Source organism: Andrographis paniculata, unplaced genomic scaffold, assembly GCF_009805555.1.
Source record: "Andrographis paniculata isolate CXL003 unplaced genomic scaffold, ASM980555v1 Contig49END, whole genome shotgun sequence".
Lineage (NCBI taxonomy): Eukaryota > Viridiplantae > Streptophyta > Magnoliopsida > Lamiales > Acanthaceae > Andrographis > Andrographis paniculata.
In genome coordinates this window covers 3,949,648-3,970,280 of record NW_026137583.1, presented here as the reverse complement: position 1 = coordinate 3,970,280, position 20,633 = coordinate 3,949,648, and the positions used below count along the sequence as shown (strand labels likewise).

General features: G+C 27.2%; 1 protein-coding gene across 1 annotated transcript; it reads right to left on the bottom strand.

Annotated features, from left to right (window-relative positions):
• Nucleotides 1-750: 750 nt before the first annotated feature.
• LOC127253123 (probable pectate lyase 18) lies at nt 751-3,569 on the bottom strand. The gene is made up of 4 exons (XM_051277561.1): nt 3,403-3,569; nt 2,530-3,270; nt 2,141-2,279; nt 751-1,215 (listed from the first exon to the last, which is right to left on the bottom strand). Exons 1-4 carry the CDS (start codon nt 3,519-3,521, stop codon nt 994-996), a joined length of 1,221 nt encoding a protein of 406 aa, XP_051133518.1. The 5' UTR covers nt 3,522-3,569; the 3' UTR covers nt 751-993.
• Nucleotides 3,570-20,633: the final 17,064 nt, after the last annotated feature.

The window sequence follows — 20,633 nt, the reverse complement described above, 5'->3', positions numbered from 1 at the left end:
TTATATAATCAAATAGTATAACTTATACAAAGATAAGATAGCAACCAAATATATGTATTTATTATACAGATACACAAGAATTTATAAAAAGAAAAAAAAAAAAAAAAAGATTTGCTTAAATTGTTCTCTAAAAGGGAGGTTGCGGTTGTTGGGATGTCTCATTATTTAAAATTATTAATTGATATTTTGATAAATTCATATTTAAGATATAAAAGTTATTTGCCTTGTGCTACTTGAAATTAAATTTAGAACTTTTATCTAGGGTGTGTTTATATTGAGTTTCAAGTTTGAAGTAGTTTTTAGGTTTATGTGGGTTATATATATAATATTTTTTATTAAATTATTTTTTAACTTATAAAATATATATATATATATATTATACTCCCTCCGTACATCTCTAAACGTTACATTTATCTTTTGCATTATTGTACTTAACATTAAAAATATATTTATATTTATATATTTTTTTATAAAATGTCATTCTATTAAGTATTATAAGACACTGGTAGAAATATTTTTGCACATTTTTCTTAATTTTTGTACTTCGTTTTAATATAATAATCAATATTCAAAGATCAACGTGCAAAAAGTAAATGAGACCCTTAGAGCCAGACGGAGATAGTATATTTTATGAGTATTTTTTTATGTTTAAATAATAATTTGTTAATAAATTTTGCAATAAAAAATAGTAATATATTTTTATAAATAATTGCATAAATAAAACTATAAAAAAAAAAACCAAAGCCTATATAGACATAAATGGATAATATCATATATAAATGAACATCTATATCAACATTTCGACTATATTTTTCACGATGCAAAAGCCACCTAATCACTCGTGCCAGGTAGTCTTGAGATTTTCAGCTTACCTCGCCGAGGACAACATTATAATTCCCAATTTTGAAATAAAAAAAGACAATATTAAATAAAATCAGCATATACCCAGCCACATGAAACATTTATATATATATACATATATAATTATATTCATCAACATCGGGATCCCCTCTTGCAATTAAGGGCGCCGGCACCACCGGTGATCGAGCTAATGAGGGTTGACGGGCGCGCCCCCAAGCTCGATGCCTTGGCATAGCTAGACGAGGTGGCACCACCCGATGGCGTAAAGAATGCACCGTTTAACATTAAGTCGCCTTCCGATCTCCAATTCCAATTTTTCCACGTGCTCTCTGGCGCATCTTCGTGTTTGGTTACCTATCACAAATTCGAGAATTTAGACTCTGTTTATATATATGTATTTAAAAAATTTGACATTTCGGAAGTAACTTTTTTAAACAGAAATAGTATAAAATGCTCATTTTTTCATAAAAAATATTACATCATATAATTACTTACTATTTTTAAAATTTGAAATATCACATCATATAATTCTTTACTATTTTTATCATTTTTCAAATTTTCAAATATGTCTAGTTAATCACAACATATGTATACATTTTTTAAGAATGTAGAGTAAAAATATTCAGTATTTTTTAAATCTTTTTTATTATTATTAATCTGATGTCAAAATTCTTGCAGTTTTTTTTTTTAATGATAAATTTACATTGTTTCTCCTCTTTTTTACCCATCTTTTTTTTTTTCAAAAAATATAGTATATCTTTCGGAAAGTACTATTTTTCAAAAGATATTTAGTAAAAATAATTATATATAAATATCAAAATAAACTTTAACTTTTATATATATTACAAATATACAGAAGCAAAAATTTCAAAATTATTATGCACATTTCTATAAAGTGCAATATGATCGTTCGGAAAGTAAGTGCAAAAATATTTTAAAAAAAATATCAAAATTAATTATACTATCATTTAAAAAATTGTGCCAAATGTAAATCAAACGGAACAGAGTTAGTATATCCTTTCTTCGAATTTAATTTAAGTATATTAATTATCGTTTTCATCCAACATTATAATTGCGTGGATGCATTTTGATTATGTAAATTACCTTATTTTTCACTTCTTTTGATCATGAAATTCCACATGCTAGTCATATAATTATTAAATTTCAAGACAAAAAAAAAGTAAAATAAATAAAAAATTACAACTATACAATTAAAAAAATAATAAAATATATGTATATATATATTGATTAATTTAATTTAATTTAATTTGATATATACCTCTTTATTGAATCTATCATTTGGGGCAAGATATCTATTGCCTTGGCTATTAATGGTGGGGTCAGCACTTCCTCCAATTGCATACATCTCCCAATGTGTGTAGTCATTGTTCACCACATGGAAGTAGCCATGTCTACATCTATACACAACAAAATATATACATAATTATATATATATATATATTGGATAGGAAAAACCCTAAATTATCATACATTATGATGTCCCACTTTTAGTAGTGTAGCATGTGATCATTCAATGTAAGCAAAATTGTCTAAAATCCCACAAAAAAAGGGATCAAATCTTGATGTAATGACTTTGTCCAAGATCCCACAAAAAATAAAAAAGATCAAATCTTGATGTAATTAACCTTTGTGGGTAAAAATTGTTACCTTGGCATTCTTTGGACAAGCCCTTCTCCAAAGTGATTAAAGGCAATTGTGACTTGCATTCCCTTGTCTTGAGTGTAAGTGTCACTATGTCCTAAGAGCATAACCTTGTCATGGTGAGTCAAGAAATTGTTCGAGATTGTAATAGCCGTCGATCCGTGGATAGCGTCGATGAGCCCGTCCGTGCAACTAGCTAACGAGCAATGGTCCACCCACACATGGCTCCCGCCAAAAATGGACACTCCATCGCCGTCGGATATGGTCCTCCAACCGTAGTGGTGTGGAGATGATCGGACATTGGCATTCCCTCCTCGCTTACAATCGTGTATATGTACCCCGTGGATGATAATGTTGGTCACGTACTGTATAGTGATGCACGGCCCGTTGGCAATGTGGACACTCGCGCCCCTACCGTCGATAGTTTTGAATGAGTTCATTATTAACTCTTCTTTTAACTGAATCACCATATCGCGTGCGAAGATGATCCATAAAGGATCATCTTGAACCACTGCAAAACGAAGGGTTCCGGGCTTAGGGTTGACGGGGTCGTCGTCCCCAGAGTCAGTGACGACGTAAATTTCCCCGTCTCTTCCCCCGATGGCACTTTTGCCGAAGCCAATGGCGCAATCCGCCAACTTTTGGCGATTCTTTTCCCAATTCGAGTCGCAACGCCAACAATCATCGATAGGGTTTCCCGTGTTGCACGACAAGAATCCTAATTTCCTCCTTGACGCGTTTAGCTTCCTACATTGTGTAAAATTCAAACAAAACAACAAACACAAGAGCATAAATCAATTAAACTTATAATGTTGCTAGCAAAAGAACAAGTTTAAGTAGTATTTATCTTTTTTCTTTTAGTATTTTTTTGTACATTACCTATGTACTTCATGTACAACTAATTCAGGGTCTTGTAGGGTTGGAAGTGAAGCAATAATGAGTGATGGGAATAGTAGACATAATATAAAGAATAAGAGGGCCATTGAAGAGAATGCCATAGCCAAGTTTGAGAAGAAATGAAAGGATTTCTTGATGAGTGAGAGAGTGGGAATAAAAAGTGGGGATTATAAAGGGCATAAAGAAGGTCATGGTGACATCAATAACTAAAACAAATAGGGCCCTTTATGTTGTTTTCCTATTGCTATATTAACACTTAAAAAAATAAAGATATATAGATTATATTTGCATAATCACAATATTCTTTAGTAATTTTTCCATAATACCTATATTTTATTTTATTTTTTTTATATATCCTACTTTTATATTAAAATACTATAACCTTTTAGCCTTAGTTTCCAATAAAAGTTATCACATCAACATTCCAAACGAATGAAGTATATAACAAAATTTTAATATAATATTTTATATATTTATATCAAAATGCATGTTTCGTACAGTCATTTACCTAAAATAATGGGAATTTTAAGAAACCTTCCGAATGTGTTCTTTTAACAAAAAATACACAAGTTTTTTCGAAAAAAAATTAATATTATCACATATATTCTTTATTTTTATATTTTCTACACAATTCATTGTACTTTACATAAAAGATATCCATTCAAATTATCTCACAAAACAAACACACCATCCGTTTCCTTGTCATCACCACATACACAACTAAATACTAAATCATAATATTGCAGTATATTGGATCTCAATTGGTGAAGAACCTCTATAAAACAAAACCAAAAAAAAATTAAAAATTGCAGAATGGAGAATGTAAATCCATAAAAAGGGACAATTTTCTTGCTTGAAGTATGTCTTAAAAAAAGACAATCTGATTAATTCTTTATACTACATGATGACTATTATAAAAATAATATATATATATTTATTTATTTATATATAAAGTGAGACTATTTCTTGGCTGCCGACAGAGGGAAGAAAATTTTATAGGGTCTTATTCATATAGAAGAACAAGGGGGAAAAAATGGTGTATTTGGACTTATAAGGACCATACCGATACGAAAGGTAAATCAAGATTTTTTTATGTATAGTTGATGGCCCTACAAACATTTAAAATAAATAAAATAAAAAATAGCAATGATATACAAATTATCAAGGAAATTTTTTTAGGATTGTAGTAAGTTTTCCTTCCTCATTTAAAAATTATTTGGATCTCATATTTAGTATAGATCGATAGTTTTATTGAAAACACGGATGCATACCAAATAAAGTACCATAATTTCTTATCGATATATAAGTCCGCGGAGGTTAGAATATTCTTAAGGCTAATCAATACAATATTGATCAATCATAACTAGAACATACGAGTATAAATTGACAATACATTATGTATAAACAAACATCATGATTCAACTTTTTTTTTTTTTTTTTGTTTAATTTTTTTTTAATATCACCATTCAAACAATACATGTATGAATTACATTGTCTACTAGCCATTAAAATTTCAAAATTAATTGATAGTTAAAATTGCAATCAGCACTTCAACATCAACATTTGATCCTTTTCTTAAAAAAAAAATAAAAATGAAACTTTGCTAAGCATTATTCAAGAAAAGGTATCTTTATTGCAAGAAATAACAAATTATTTCATGCCCATTAATATTTGAAATGAAATTCTAACGACATTATTTAGTATCCGATAATTAATTGCACGATTTTGAGATTATCGATTGCCTTTTGTCTTTTCCAAGCTTGACTTGAAGTAGAAACCTCTACAAATTAAGTAAAAAATAATGGTGCATTGATGCACTTCTAACTTTAATAATACAACCTTATACCATATGGTGATGTTCAAGTAAAAGAAGAAAGAAAAATCGACACATTATTCTTGTAAGCCCGAGTACTATTGATTACTTTGCCTTTGTATTTTTGTCTGTGTCTTTTATGTTTAATAATTATTAGATTTAATATTTTATGAGGAAAAATAATATTTTTTTAAAAAATTGTAAAAGTTGTATAAAAAAGATTCAAAGTAATAAGAGCCTCCGATTTTTTTTCTTTGAATTGTACCAATTTGTTTTTTTTTTTTTTTTTTTCAAGATTATGACATGCATCTAATTATACACTTAATGGGGCATAGTTATTTATGTTTTGTAATATCTAATTTACAATTATATATATATTTTTATTAAAAATTTGTATTTTAAATTTATTATCATTCAAAACATAATATTAACGATACATTTTTCTATTAAAAATGACATAAATTCGAAACAACAAAAAACAATCTAAAATACTCGTAATTAAGTTTTCTTTTGTTCAATATATATATATATACTACTATGCAAAAAATATATGAAAACAATTCATCTACTTCATTTATGTATTTATTATAAACACTATTAATTTGTCTATTTCAAATTGATTATGCGAGGTTCAATTTTTTTATAATTTATTAATGACTACTATTATTAGAAATTTATGAATACATTTTGAAAAATTAGTTTGAAATTTAAACTAATATTGAGATTAAATTTTAAATAATATAGAATTTTGTTTGAAAAACCACACGAACCATCTTGAACTCAATTGACTATGACTCACATGATGATATACACTCATTAAACTTAAATTTGCATACTAGTGAGTAAATGATTGTAATAAAAAAAAAAAATCTACTTACAATTATCTAACACACCAAACAAGGTAGGGTGAGGTCAATATTGTTACAAAAATATACCAAATTCAATATATATATATATATAATTCAATAGAATTTGATTATTAAATTCGATCTAGACTAATCTACACGGGATTCCAAAATAAAAGATTTCACTATACTTTGAATAGATATATATGTATATAGAGGGTTGAAATCTAAGTCTATATCTGACATATCACAACAAACATTAAATTTATACTTTTTTATGATTGTTTGTTATCTTAACAAATCATAACCATATTCTCATTTTTGGATTTTTTTGTTATAAGATTTTACAATCTAATAATCCCCTTCTTGAAAACTGATTGCACTTATTGCATAACTTCAAATTTACACGTTTCATTTGAAAGTCTTTCATGTCTTAGATCCAAAAATTATGGCATAACCTTAATCGTCTAATTGTCCTGTAGAGATCAAATTTGTCTTCAAGAGTAATATGTCTTTGACGTCATGCAGCTCCCATTCATCAACTGCGAGTTTTGTTCTTGACGTCCTATTTTTCCAAAATCCTCAACCTTTAATCATATGCAAGATAAACAATTCCGAAATATTTGAATGTGAATTTGCCATGATCTTTGAGTTATTGTAAGAGTGAAATGAAACCCTAGAACCCAAAACCCATGACTTCAAAAGAATGTTTGTGGTCATAATAAAAATATCCCTTATATCTTCCGTCATTGCATTGGCTGAATTGTTACTCCTCTTATCTCAATTCGGTGCTCTGCATTAATTCCGATAATTTCCAGACTTTGCACAATTCTAACACATGACATGAGTTAATTTTTTTCTTGGACCTACAACAATTAGTCAACTTGAATCCATCTTGATTTGTTTGTGTGGAATTACCTTTAACTTGATTTTTCGTACTCAGGTTAAATCTTGTCACATTCTATCTTCTACAATTATTTTCGCTCAAAATCAAATCTTTGATGTTATCAAATTTCATTTTCTCTTTTCCTAATGATACACTAACTTATGTGACAATTTCTTCCCATATTTTTGAAAGACTCAAAAGTAAGATTAGGGCTTTCACCTCATCATCATCAAATTCAATATTAACATAGGTCAACTACGATGTGATGATATTGGATTTTTTGAGGTCATCAGCTACAATTGTAGTTCCCGACATCTTAAAGTTGAAGAGTTTTTACATCTTATTAATTTTATTGACTGTAGGCGGCTTTTCCTACATCTCTTCCAAGATTTGCAATGTTTCATTTATCGATTTTTCTTTGCCATGCATATGAAACTCCACATTCTGCAAAAGCGACATACGAATTACTGCCATGGCTTTTCTATCCAAGATTTTCCATTCATTTTCTTTCATATATTTTGACTTCTCTTCTAAGGGTTCAAAAACCCATTCCATAGAGGTAATATAATGTGCAAATTTAAAAAACCATAGGCGACTCAATCAAATTTGTTGATGAGAAACTTTCCTTGCATCATTGTGTCTGTTCCCATTTGATGAGGCTTTGATAACAATTGTTACGAAAATATTCTAATATTTAAAAAGAAATAATATGAAATTCAAGAGAATTTGATATTTCAGTTCAATCTAAATTTATCTATGTTTGGAGTGCTGATAAAAATTTCACTATACTCCGAATCAATGGATTATTAAAAAAAAAAAAAAAAAAAAACACTAAAACGTAATACTCTATCCGTTCCAAAACAATAGTCTCATTTTGTCTATCCCGAAACAATAGTCTCATTTCTATTTTCGGTAACTATCTCCACACATTTTTACAAAATTATCTTCATTTTTTCACAATAATTACATAAAGTAGAGGTATTGTGGTCTTTTAGAAACACTTTTACACCCACTGTCAATATTTACTATCTCTCCACATTTTTACAAAACTATCTCTCCAATCTTGTAGACAAGAGTGGCCCCACAGGTCAACACGAGTCATTTTAGCGCGCTTCTGTCCTCACTCACGCGCACTTTAGGAGACTTCCTAGAGGGTCACCCATCCTCAAATTACTCTAGGGCTAGCACACTTGACTTTAACGTTCTTTTAGTTGGGCTCTCGAAAAAGATGTGCACATTGTTAACATAAGTAGTCAATTTAATCCAATTAACCTCTTATCAACTTCGGATGACCTAATACCGGCTCATCTACATACGGGAGTTGGCCAAGCAGTGGCCCAACTCCAAGGTATCACATCCTCCTCCACTTTAAAATGCAACGTCCATCGACTATGATACGAACTGTGACACCCCGACCCGCAAGCCATACCAAGTCGGGCATGTCCGGATTGTAGACTGACCCCATAGGTCAACACGAGTCTTTCCAAGAGGTTTTTGTCCTCACTCACGCCCACTTTAGGAGAATTTCCAGGGGATCACCCATCCTTAAATTACTTTAGGGTTAGCACGTTTAACTCTAGAGTTTTTTTAGTAGACTTCCGAGAATGAATGTGCACATTTTTAATATAACTAATCTATCCAATCCATTTAACCTCTATTCAATTTCGAATGACCTTATACCGACTCATCTACACATGAGATTTGGCCGAGCAACGGACCAACTCTGAGGGTATCACACTCTAGTCCTATTCTTATTTTTGGTTGTTTGTTATCCTAACAAATTCTAATAATATTTCTATTTCTGAATTGTTTGTTAATGGACTTCATAATCCCATAGGTACACTATTAACATTTTTTTTTTCTACATAATTTCTTATTAATAAAAAAGAAATTTTCTTCAACAAAGTGTAAAATATTGGCTTTTATATTTTCTTCTTTATTGTGTTTATCATGACTACTATTACTATAGTGACTATAGTTGGTCATGCAATGTTATAACTCATAAAAATATATGTATAAATTAGTATAATACAAATAATATACATAAACTCATAATATATGATAATAGTTCACATATCATATACTATAATTAATTTTAGCATATATTGTACATTAATAGAATTACAATATAAACTAGAACAAACAACACTTGCTAATTATACCTACAACACGTATTGTTTAATGTATTGGGAAAATTTGCAAAAAATATTGTGTATGTATATTCAATTATCAATCTTATTTTTTAATTATTGCCCTAGAAAACTATATTTTGTATGTTTTGGTATTTCTTTATTTATGTATATTGCCAGCGTGTGAATTTTTATCCCGCCCGCAACTGCCACTCTCACTTGCATTTTATGAATACCCTAACAAAATATATTCCGGACATATCACATTTTCGCTAAAAAAAATTTGTACATATTTTATATTATCCAATATGGTGCCACATATCATTCAATGGCAGCAGCACGTGGATTTGACAAGTTGTGAAACTCACTCGCAAGCCATTGAAATAACAAAATTGTGATACACTCATGATATATTTTGCTATAGTAACTATTAAAAAATAAGACTGATAATTAACTAGACATATGCACGTAATTTATTTTTTAATTTTTCCTTAATGTATTTTTCATATGCTAAATTTGATTGATTAACATGGTGTTGGTTATTCTCGTTTGACACTCTAACCGTCCTCATTTATCATATAAAAGAAATCAACGACCAAAAAAAAATAAAAATTGTATAATCCCTTGAAATTAAATAAGACAAGCAAGGGCATATATGTTTGGAGCTATTCGAGCATATGATAATTAATTCTTTCAATAATATAAATTTGAATATATAAGGAATAAATATAATTTAAATTTTGAATGTAATATATATTTGTTGATGTATTTTTTCAACAATAAAAAAGTAAAATTCGAAAATAGGAATTTTACTCCGAATTTGATTAATACTGCCTGAGATTAGAAATCTCTAAATACGGTACGGTACTGAAAAATAAAAATATAGACTAGAAAATAAAGTGGTGATCCCCAAAAGAAATTCTCTTGAATTTAATGTCGATTGAAGATGATTGAAGATAAAAAAATCCAAATCCTTAAATATTCATTCAAGAAAACGTTTCAGAACCCTCGCCTGGTTGGTTACAGCAACCGCCCACTAATTCTTCCTTCACTGACACGTGTCTTTAACCGTCTCGCCAAACGCTTCCACCGGTTCCAGAATTCAACTGGTCAATCTAGAGACTAACTGGTTGCTAGACCAAACCACTCGTTGGTCGCCCCATCAAGCGACTGAACTACTGTTCACTTAATTAGGCGACTAATTAACAGAACTTTTTCGCTTGGTCCAAACTCCGTATTGGCCGACTCAACCGATGGCGGACCAACCGACTGCGAACCAACCGATCCGACTGCAGACCATCCGACCTGCCTGTCTGACCGCGGACCTTCCGACTTGTTGGTCCAGCCGCAAACCTCCCGACTTACGGACCATCCGACTTGCAGACCATCCGACTTGCAGAACGTCCAACTTGCAGACCATCCGACCTGCAGATCGTCCGACTTGCAGAACGTCCGACTTGCAGACCATCCGACCTGCAGACCGTCTGACTTGCAGATTTTTTGACCTGCGGACCATTCGACCTGCGGCCCTTCCGACCTACGGACTTTCTGACCTGTGGACCATCAGACCGGCGGACCTTCCGACCCGCGGTCTTTCCGACCGGACCAACCGACCTGGGATCAAATTTTCTCCTTTTCCGTCCGACTTCGTGTCTAACTTCCTTTAAGATCCTGCTATCCTTATTATTATTATTATTATTATTATTATTATTATTATTATTATTATTATTATTATTATTATTATTATTATTATTTTTTGTGTATAACAATATTATACTATATTGGTCTTTTAAGTAAATTTTATATAAAAATAATCTTGTGTAAATTTAGTTGCCGAAAGTCTTTTGATATCGAAATATTGTCGAAGTTAATATAAACTATTCATGTAGCAACTCTTATCACTAAATTTTGACTTAAATTTTTTTTTTGATATATACAAATATATTTTTTTTTAATATATATGTATAATTAAATCTACATTAGTATTTGACGTTAAAACCCAAAAAAAAAAATGAATACTCCCTTCGTCCCGCAGCAAGGTTGCCATTTGATTTTTGCGTCATTATAGTTGACATTAAAAATATTCTTATATTTGAATAATTTACTCTAAAAATGTCATTGTATTGGTATTATAAGAGGCTAATAAACATATTTTTGTCTTTTTTTCTCGATTTATACTACGTTTTAATATAATAATTAATATTCAAAAAATCAAAATATAAAAAATCAATGGGAACCTTAGAGCGAGACAGGGGGAGTATCATGCTTAAATATAAATATATTTATCCATTTATATATATATATATATTTTTATATACAAAAATGAAAAGTGTTGCATAAGACCTGTATTAATTGTAGTATTTATTTTTGTTTGCTTGAAATAAAGGGAGATGTGAAATCATACCTTCCAATCACTATTGCATATTAACAAACCTTTGCATTATCCAATTTCCTGTACGTATTTATTTATGTATATATATAAATGCATTATTGGAATCAAATAAATCGTACACACACTTCTTTTTCTATATATTTATAATTACTTTTTGAGAATTTAAGAAAGATTTACGAATTAATTAAAAAAAAGATTTGTGTAGGCAATTAAAGGGAAATTAATAAACCTCACAATGGAGTTAAAAAGGAGAAAAGTATACTCCCTCTGTCCATTTTTCAATGTCCTAAGTGATATTTACACATTTTTTTAGATAATTAGTTTTTTAGTTGTAAATTGACAAAATAATCCTTTATTTTGTATATAGATATAAAAAAGATAAATAAAGTAAGGGTAAAAAACTAAATTCTATATATAAAAATAAAAATATGGCAATCATTTTTTGGACATTTCAAATAAAAAAGTAGAACATTAGTTTGTGGACGGAAGGATGGGGGTTTTGATTTGAATAGTAAAATTTTAAATTTAAATAATTGTTAGATGATATATATATAATATAAATGATGTAATATTTTGAATATAGAAATAATTTTGTAGTATAATATAAAAAATATAAAAATAGGTGTATTAATTTGATAATTTTGGGAGATTTATTTGTTTTTTTATATATATATATGAATAGTAAAAATTAAATCAAATAATCCAAATCAAACATTATTTATTTATTTTTTGTCTTTTTATTCCAATTATTTTTTTGCGATTTGGGCAAATTACTTCCCAAATTCTGTACTTAATTTTCTATTTTTCTCAGCCTTCCTACTATAGTCCAACTTGCAAGTCGTCCAAATAGAAAATTTCACCGACAATAAAAAATGTACAATTAAATAATACAATTTTATCGTATGATTAATGAAATTTGACCCCATAGGTCATCATATCTTATTTTCTACATATTCGTAATTAATTATATATTGATTCAGCTTGGTGTTAAACAATGATGTGTTTATTTGAGTTTGAGATTATAATTTGAAATTTGATTTAAATAATATTTTGATGTGCTAGTTTTTGTAAAAATATATAATGTATTCTATTAAAAATCGTATTTGACAAATAATGTAAATTTTGATTAACATCATAAACAAACAAACCCATAAATTTAAATGAAAATATATATATATATATATTAAATATAAACCAAACTAAATATATATAGCCAAACATATATTTCAGAGTATTGAATATTCAAATTCAATATATTTTGTACAAAGTTCAATATATATATATATATATATATAATTATCAACTCAACATTTCTTGTCTGGCTCATCACATTATCAAAACTATAATTCAATAGATTATAGTAGAATTTAATAAATACTATTTTCTCCGTCCGCCTGAGTCACATTTATATTTTGTGTTATTATACTTAACATTAAAAATATATTTATATTTGTATAATTTTTTGTGCAAATGTTCTTCTATTAGTATTATAAGACACTAATGAAAGTATCTTTGTATTTTTTTTTAATTTGTACTATGTTATGCAAAAAGTAAATGAGACCCTCAGAGCCGGACGGAGGTACTATATTTTAATACTATTTGATAGTATTTTTAATATGTAAAATACTATTATGTTCTTATATGTAAATTAAATATAATTGTATTGATTTAAATAAATGTATATTTAAGTGATTTGTTATAAATAATGTAATCAATGGTTAGTAAAAATAAAAATAAATGTTTGTAGCGTCGGAAAGGATGACATGGTGACATGGAGTGGACTCGTGACCGTAAGATCCTGAGTTCAAACTTCCGATGCTTTCAGGTCTTGTTTGTCACATATGACTTACACCTTCTTAAAATTTCAGTTCTCTCGTTAACAATGATATGTCAATCTTTTAGTTCACTATTTCCCGGTTGATTTTAAATGGAGATATCGATCAAGACGTGGGGATCAAATGAGATGGCACCAGGATACAATCTATTATGTTTGGTCGTAACAAATTCTCACACGCCTAGGTTTCGTGGAATTACTTTTTTAGGTATCTTGTATAATAGAGATTCGATGTTTTTTTATGAGTTGCCATGCGTATATATATATATATTTGGGAATGAAAATACATGGTGGGTTGTTTGTTAGTACATTGTGTGCTGTTAGTTTATGTGCTTTATTTGTATTGTATTAATATAAGAAATGTACTGCCATAAGTAATATATTGTGATGTTTATTATTACATAAGTGTGGTGTTCAACACAGCGTTGAATTTTAAATTTAGAATTGTAGCCGCCGCCGTTAAATAACTATCGCACATAAAAAGTTTTAACTTTTAAGAAATACATATCACTCCCTCCGTCCCATTGAAAAGTTACCATTTTTTATTTTCGTTCGTCCCAAAACAAGGTCCATTTCTTTAGTAATTGTACTACCTACTTCACATAATAAATACCCTTTCAACTTACAATATATTACACAAATGGCATTACTTTTATATTACACCATACTAATAGGGGTATTTTTGTCTTTTTTACTACAATCCAATATAATACTAATATTAAAAAATCTACATACAAAAAGCAGACACCATATTTGTTGCGGGACGGAGGCAGTATTAATTATTATATAGTGAACTAATAAGTCCCCTTGGGAAGTATGAGAAAGTGGAAGAAACTATTGTGAAAATGTACATTATGAAAGAATAGATTGGGTGATTAGGACACAGCATCAGACTTGGGAGGGAGAAGACAGCAGCACATGCATCTTCCATTCTATTCTATTCAACTCAATTCAATTTCATGCCTATAAATTTCCTCTCTCTATATATATCTATATTTATACTAAGAAAATATTATTTTTGTAACAAGATTTTTTCGTCTTTAAATCTATTTTTTCTATTACTAATTATATTAGAGACGGAATTAACGATGAAATTACGTTAACTACGTGATCTTTAGGGACGGAATTTCGTTACAAATATACTATTTTTTTTTGTAGTAATATATACTTTTTTTTTTCTTTATATATATATATATATATAGTTATCTTAAATTTTGTTATATATGTGTACATTATTGATGTTTGATTTGCTTCCTATATACACAATTTTTATTTATTTTTAGATGGTTTCATGCTTTGTAAAAAGGAAAAAAAAAAATGAAGAATATGAAAAGATGAAAGAAGATAGACATAAAGAGGGAAACTAAATAGTTAGAATATCGACAAATAAACTTTCAAGTAATCTCCTAGAATTAGGTGACACGCGACATTTTGGAGAATTCTCGGACAGTGAAAATTCTTCTACAACTATCGTTGAAATAATCGAATGAGAGTAGGTCTCAACGCAATTAGAATAATTAAGTTGTGTATATGTAATTTTAATATGAATGTATAAAATATATTATAGAGTTCATTGAAAAATATGCATATATAGAGCTCTAAATTTGTGCATAATATTAGAAATTTCATGCATATTTTTTTCATTAGTATATATAATAAAATTAAACATTATATTGTATGTATGTTAAAATACTGATCAATGCATCCTATATGAACAAAAATAAAAGTTTATTATGAGGGTGTTTGAGAAACAGGTTTTTAAAGATTTTTTTGAAAAGCTCTTAGGTGTTTGACCGGTCAGAAAGCTAATTTAGATATTTGGTAAATTAGCTTTTTGAAAAAGTTTTTTGAATTCAAAAAGCTAATTTTTGAAACACTCATCTAGCTAGCATTTTGAAAAAGTTTTTTCATTTTAATTTTGATTATTCCATATTTATCATTAAAACTTAATTATTTATTTTATACATATAAATATATTTTTATAGCAGTATTTATAAATTATTTTTAATATATTTAATTTATAAAATTATATTTTTATTTTTGTAAATTTAAAATAATTACTATTAATAATTATTACATATAAATTATTTTATTTGTAAAATATATAAATTTTTAAAACTAAATCAAATAGAAAAACCAAAGGTTATTAATTTATTTATATATATTAAAACAATAATTAACATAATAAAAAAATATATACGAAATATTTATTATTTTATATTTTACATAATTTTAATAAAAAATTATTATTTTTTAGTAAAAATAATTTTCTCAAATCTAAATAATAAAAATAAAAATAAATATTTTATAATATTTTTATAATTTGCAATAATTAATAACAAAAATTCTCATAAATTTCAAACCAAAATAAACAAAATTAAATATTTTAAAAATAACATATCAATGTACTTAATAATCATTTTATGTATAAATAACTAATGTTAAACGGTTGTTTTACCATACACTTTAATGCAAATAACTAATTGAATTAACTAGTCAAACCAGCTAATTGAATTAACTAACAACTAAAAGCTATCAACTAATTGTCAAACGCAGCCTATATAGTGAGCATTATTATCATTATTTTTATTAAAAAAATTAATTAACCATAAAAGTGGTTTCCTTAAATGAAAAATCCAAAATGCCCTTATCTTATATACTTTTTAAATTTTTTTTTATTATATAGTAAATATGTTGAATAGTAGAAATATTATTTATAAATAATGAATAAAAGAGAAAATAAATATATATGTAACAGACGATCAAATAATAAATGAATGTTTTTCTATTGAACAAAAATAAAATATATTACTATTATTATTATTATTGTTGTTGTTATTATTATTTTGGTGACGTGTGATTATAAAAAAATGTAAATAGAAAATGAAAAGAAGCAAAAAGATGCATGAGAAAAGCACACGTTGCATGGGCCAATTAAGGTGGTACCACTTGTGAGTGAAAGCCATGTTTGGTTGAATAATAGTTAGTGATGAAAATTACATCCCATGTTACACCTCATCACTTGTTTCTTCCAAACAAGTCTAGCCTTACATTCACAAACATTGGCACTTACGATGCTCATTAGGAATAATCAGTATATGAGTAACTACTTCTCAGTCTACGTCGGAAATTAAATTACTTTTTAATTTAGTTTTGTAACTGGAGTCTATATTAAAATAATTTTGTAAATAGAATCACATTTAGTGCGTGCTACACTAGAAGTGTTTGCATGGCATCAGTATAGCCGTCAGGTAAGCGCCACCTCACGGACATGTGAATTTTTTTTATTTTTTATTTTTTAAAATTGATGTATTTACAGAAATAAAAACTGAAAAAATATATATATGCGTGTTTTGAAATAACATCTAAACAAGAATCTCTATAAATAAATAAATAAATGATGGAAGCAATTTTAGGTTAAATAGATTTTTCTAAGAGTTTGCCTTAGATAATTTACGCCTTAATATTTTTCTTCTTTTTTAATCATCGAAGGATATATCAAGCTCATGTGTCGGTTCAGATTTTTTACGCATATGCATATGCGCATTAATGCGATAGTTCTAGCAGCAACAATGCATAACATTTTGTCACATATATATATATATATATATATTTATATTTCTAGCTGCCTCGATTGATCGATCCATTGGGGACATATATAGACATATACATATATATATATATATTTATAGAGTTGGCAATTGATCGATTCGTGTCAAGTTGAATACTTTAAACGGGCTAAATTATTCAATTCTAACCTGACTCGTTTATTATTGTGTCGGGTTCGTATTGACTCCGTTTATTATCGTGTGGGGTTCGGGTTGACCCGTATACAATAATTAAGTCAAAATTCTTGATTCAAATTAAATAATTTTTTGTCGTGTTATGTTAATTTTTATTAGTTTGACCGTAAATAAGGTTGGATTATTTAAAATTGAACTTAGTTTTTAAATTAATTTATGAGAAAATTATTAAATTATAATTATTTTACATATATAATGAATACATTAATCAATATTAATATATTATAATCGGGTTATCGTGTCGGGTTCGAGTTGAGAGTCTCAACCCTAACCCGACTCGTTTATTATCGTGTCGAGTTTGTATCAACCTGTATACATAATCGATTGAAATCTTTGACCCAAACCCAATTATTTCGTATCGAATTGTCGTGTCGGGTCAGTTTTTGCCAGTTCTATATATATATATATATATATATCATTATCTTGATGGTTATATTAATTGTGGGATCGTATGAGTGTAATTTGACATTGATTTTATGGACAATAGGAACATGGTGGTCGATATGTAATAATGTGTATATATACATATTTTTAAGATTATGGAGGTTGAAGAATAGTTCGAAATTAATTAATTAATAATGTGATTTGGCATGTGAACAAGCCATGTTGGTGTAGTGCTTTCAAGATTGGCTAATGAAAGGTCTTGTGGGCCAAATCTTTCTCTCTCTCTTGTTTTATTTATTTATTTATTTATTTTCTATCATCTTTAATTAATTTTATTATTATTATTATTATTATTATAACTTTTGTCATTTTTTTTTTCTTTATAATTTACACACTATTTTTCCTCATTTACAGTTCAATTAGAGTGCTGATTTGAAATCATATTGCCTTTTTAAATAATTAATACGATTACAAATTCAAATAGCATCGATCAAGAGTTCATATAGCATATTATTTATTTTAATATAATAAAAATATAATATAGCATTGATCAAGAGTTCAGATAGCATATTATTTATTTTAATATAATAAAAATACAATATGAAAGAAAAATGCATGACATACTCATATGTAATACATGACATCCACGATTATTTTTCCAAATAGCATCGATCCAGGAGTTCAAAAAATACATATATTAAATATAGCACATGCTCTTATTTTATAAGTCATATATTATTTGGACTTTTGATCAGTGTTTTCTGAAAAATCAATACGGTGCCGCCATATATGTGGGTAATTTATCACAAATTTGATAAAATATGATGAAATAAATAAAAATGTTAGTGACAAATTGATTATTATTGGTTGATATATAGATAGTAAAATTGTGAGAGGATAAAATTATTTATTATAAATGAACTGTGAATAAATTTAACTGACAACTAAAAAGAAAATCTAATATAATTACAATGGATAGAGGAAATAATATATGTTAATTAAATTTAGTGCGATCTTTTTAAGCAGAAATTCTGTTAATTTTTGTATAATTTCTTTGTACTTTTATTTAAAAAATAAATATATAAATTGTATTTGAAATGATAAAGAAAATGTGTATATATGTTGCAATAATTTTGAAATATATTAAAGGGAAAATAATATATATATATATTTTTTTTCATTCAAATTTATTCCCGTTTCATTTTTTAGTAAAAAATATCATTTTTTTCTATTTTTTTTTACAAAAAATAAAAATAAAAATTTCTATTTTCACCTATTTTTCTTAAAATTCGTGCTTGGTTAAATGAATACACAATCGGATGACGGGGGTAGTACTATATTTATTATGTTTATGTTATCTATAAAACATTCATTCAAATTATTTTACAAAACAAAGCTTGAATTTGATTTTTTTTTTTTTTTTGAGTTTTAAATAGTAAATATAAATTGAATAATTATTAAATGCGATGCTTTAAATATAAAATTAAAATTTAATATAATATATAAAATAATTATAAATATTTAATTATTAATTTTTAAAAGAAAATTCATATAAATAATAATAACCCCAATAAAATCCTACAGTCAAACATAACAAAAAAAAATTGACCTACTTTTCATTAAATTTGAGTTGAATTAAATATTGAAATATAGAGGTTGTTTGGTTGAATTTAAATGCATGTGGGTTCAATCCAAAAAGTAGGCTTCAATTAATTTTATGGTTGTTTTGTAGAAATTTTGTGTATTTAAACTGTATTTTCATACATATATATATATATATATTTTTTGTATCTAAAGTTGTTGCCTTTTTTTTTTTCTTAATATATATATTTTTTTAGTGACGTGGGAATCCGCAATCGTTATTTAAAAGTGCGCATTGAGTAAATTTCCGGCTGAACCTAATACCCTGCAAACCAGGCTCAACGAAAAAGTCACACTAGACGAACCATGTGTGGCAGGTGATGTGAGGACTATTATTATTTTAGATTACTATTATTATTTGAGCTTATCTCTTTTATATTAGAACCCTTTATTTCAATTAAATAAAATAAAAATAAATATTTTATAAATTGTAACATGATATCAAAGTTAATTTTCTCCGACTATATTTCTGTAATTCTCGAATGTACTTAGAAATCTTCAACCACCGCGTCGTTGCCACTTCAATCCTCCCCGATTTGAAATTAGCCGTAATTGTTCTCGCTACATTTTCTTGACATATTTTCGATAGTTTGTCAAAGATGAAGTTTTCAAATTTAGTTTGTTTATGCTTCCGATGACCTTCGATCGCTTATCCTAATTTTGTGTAGAGTCATGTTTCTGACTTTGATTTGTTTAGAGTCTCGTTTATAACTTAGGTTTCTATTATACTACTCTCTCATTCTCACGTTGGATGTTTGGGTCACTGTAGACATGAAAATTTAAGATAAGTATAACCAGTAGATAATTAAGAATGTATTAGTGAAAATAATTATCCTATAATATAAATAATTATAAATTAAGATTAAAACAACTAATTAGTTTAATTAAAATTAAAAAAAATTAGAAAATGTAAAATGAGATTAAAATGTATAATCATTTTCCAAAAAAGGAAAGTGACATGGAATGTGAGACAGACAGAAACTACAACGTGGACATAGTAGATGGGACGAAAGGAGCATTTGAATATGAAAAGGACATTAAATATTTTACATTTTTGCGTTATTATCTATATTTTATTGAAATATTATATCTGGTTATTATTATTTGAACTTATTTCTTTTATATCATATTTGTAAATAGATATTTGATTTCATTATTAATAAAATATAATTAAAAAAATTCTACCAAACTGAATATAAATATATGTGATTTATTTATATTATATAAAATTTTATTTTATGTCAAATCTTATTTTTATTGAACATATTTTATTTGAAGTACAATTTTTCAAAACATTCCATACATATTTTTTTTTAATCAAATATATATTATATTATATTATACCTCAATTTATAATACTCCATTTCGTTACATAATTAGATATTTATTTGTTTTTTTCATGTAGTTTTAGAAATATTAGTATTATATTGAAATGTAGTAGATTTAAAGTATAAATGACTAAAATAACCTTATTAGTATGTATGAT